Genomic DNA, 1,140 nt, shown 5'->3' with positions numbered 1-1,140 from the left:
CCCTGCCTCGCCACACACTGCCTGCCCTCCTGAAGGGTGACAGAAGCAAAACCCACACAGGAAACCCAAGGAGGAAGAGCCCAGCGCCCGCTGACTCATTTCCCTCCTTGTGAGGTGGGATGGGGGGGGCGCCTGAGCTGCAGTCCACACCCCCCATGAGCCCCCGCTGTGGTTCCCCCTGCATCTGCACCCGGCCGGCCTCCTCAGGGGCAGGGACCCACTGTGCAAGGCTTTTAGGAGCAACAATTTGCCATCTTTGCTCCAACAAACTGCGGTGCTGGGGTCTCAGCCCTGTGTCCCTGTTGGACTGTGGGCTTTCCTTGTCGATTCTTGGGAATTTCTCATAAATTCTGGATACGCAGCTTTTGTCAAGTGTACTTGTGTTGCAGACGTGTTTTCCTGAGTCCTGGCTTATCTTGATATTTCCTTTCCTAACTTTTAATGAGCAAAAATAACCAATATTAAGGTAGTCAAATTGACCCGTATTCTCCTTTATATATTTTTGATCTGGGGTTGAAGAACTTCCCCTGGCCCAGGGTCACGAACACAGTCTGCTCCACTGTCTGGAGTGCCTTTCCGGGGCCCACCTGGATTCATAGTGCTGCGTGGTGCTGAGCCTTGCCTCATCAGGTCTCCTCTGGGGAGCGGACCACAGGTGAGGAGCAGGGGTGGAGGAAGCCGTGTAACCTGGGACGTCTTCAGAGACACTCCTGGGGCTGGAGCTGGCGGGTGCGGGGCCCGGCGGAGGCTCTGAGAACCGGTGGGACTGCTGTGCTTAACCAGCCACGCTGGGATCCCCGCACCTTCGGGGGACGCCGCAGAGCAGAGCGAACGGGCCGCCTGCCCGTCGGCCACTCGGCCGCGTCCCCACGTCCCCAGACGAGCGCGACGTCCCGACAAGCCAGCCACGCCGGACCCACAGGAAATGGAGAACGACCAGCTCAGAAACCGGGACGCGGCTGCGTGAGGCGGGGAGGGGCGGGGGCTCACCCGGGCCTGCGGGGGTCCCTCTCCTAAGGGGTGACCTCCCGGCTCGTGGCCACCCCCGCGGCCCTCGCTGCGCCCCAGCTCGTCCTCCCGCACGGGCCCCCGGCCCTTTGGTTGTTTCTATGGCTCCGGCCGCCCCGCCTGCCCTCGGCA

The 1,140-nt window shown here is 62.1% G+C and overlaps 1 protein-coding gene across 1 annotated transcript in view; it reads left to right on the top strand.

Annotated features, from left to right (window-relative positions):
* The window catches only part of PLXNA1 (plexin A1), a 46,803-nt gene that overhangs the window by 2,464 nt on the left and 43,199 nt on the right, over nucleotides 1-1,140 (top strand). Inside the window, 1 exon segment of the mRNA XM_024763399.1 lies at nucleotides 784-963. Coding sequence (XP_024619167.1) covers nucleotides 784-963 — 180 coding nt within the window.

The sequence above is a fragment of the Neophocaena asiaeorientalis genome, unplaced genomic scaffold (genome assembly GCF_003031525.2).
Source record: "Neophocaena asiaeorientalis asiaeorientalis breed wild unplaced genomic scaffold, Neophocaena_asiaeorientalis_V1.1 scaffold433, whole genome shotgun sequence".
Lineage (NCBI taxonomy): Eukaryota > Metazoa > Chordata > Mammalia > Artiodactyla > Phocoenidae > Neophocaena > Neophocaena asiaeorientalis.
The sequence above is the reverse complement of the archived record's forward strand: the minus strand, read 5'-3'. Positions and strand labels throughout refer to the sequence as shown.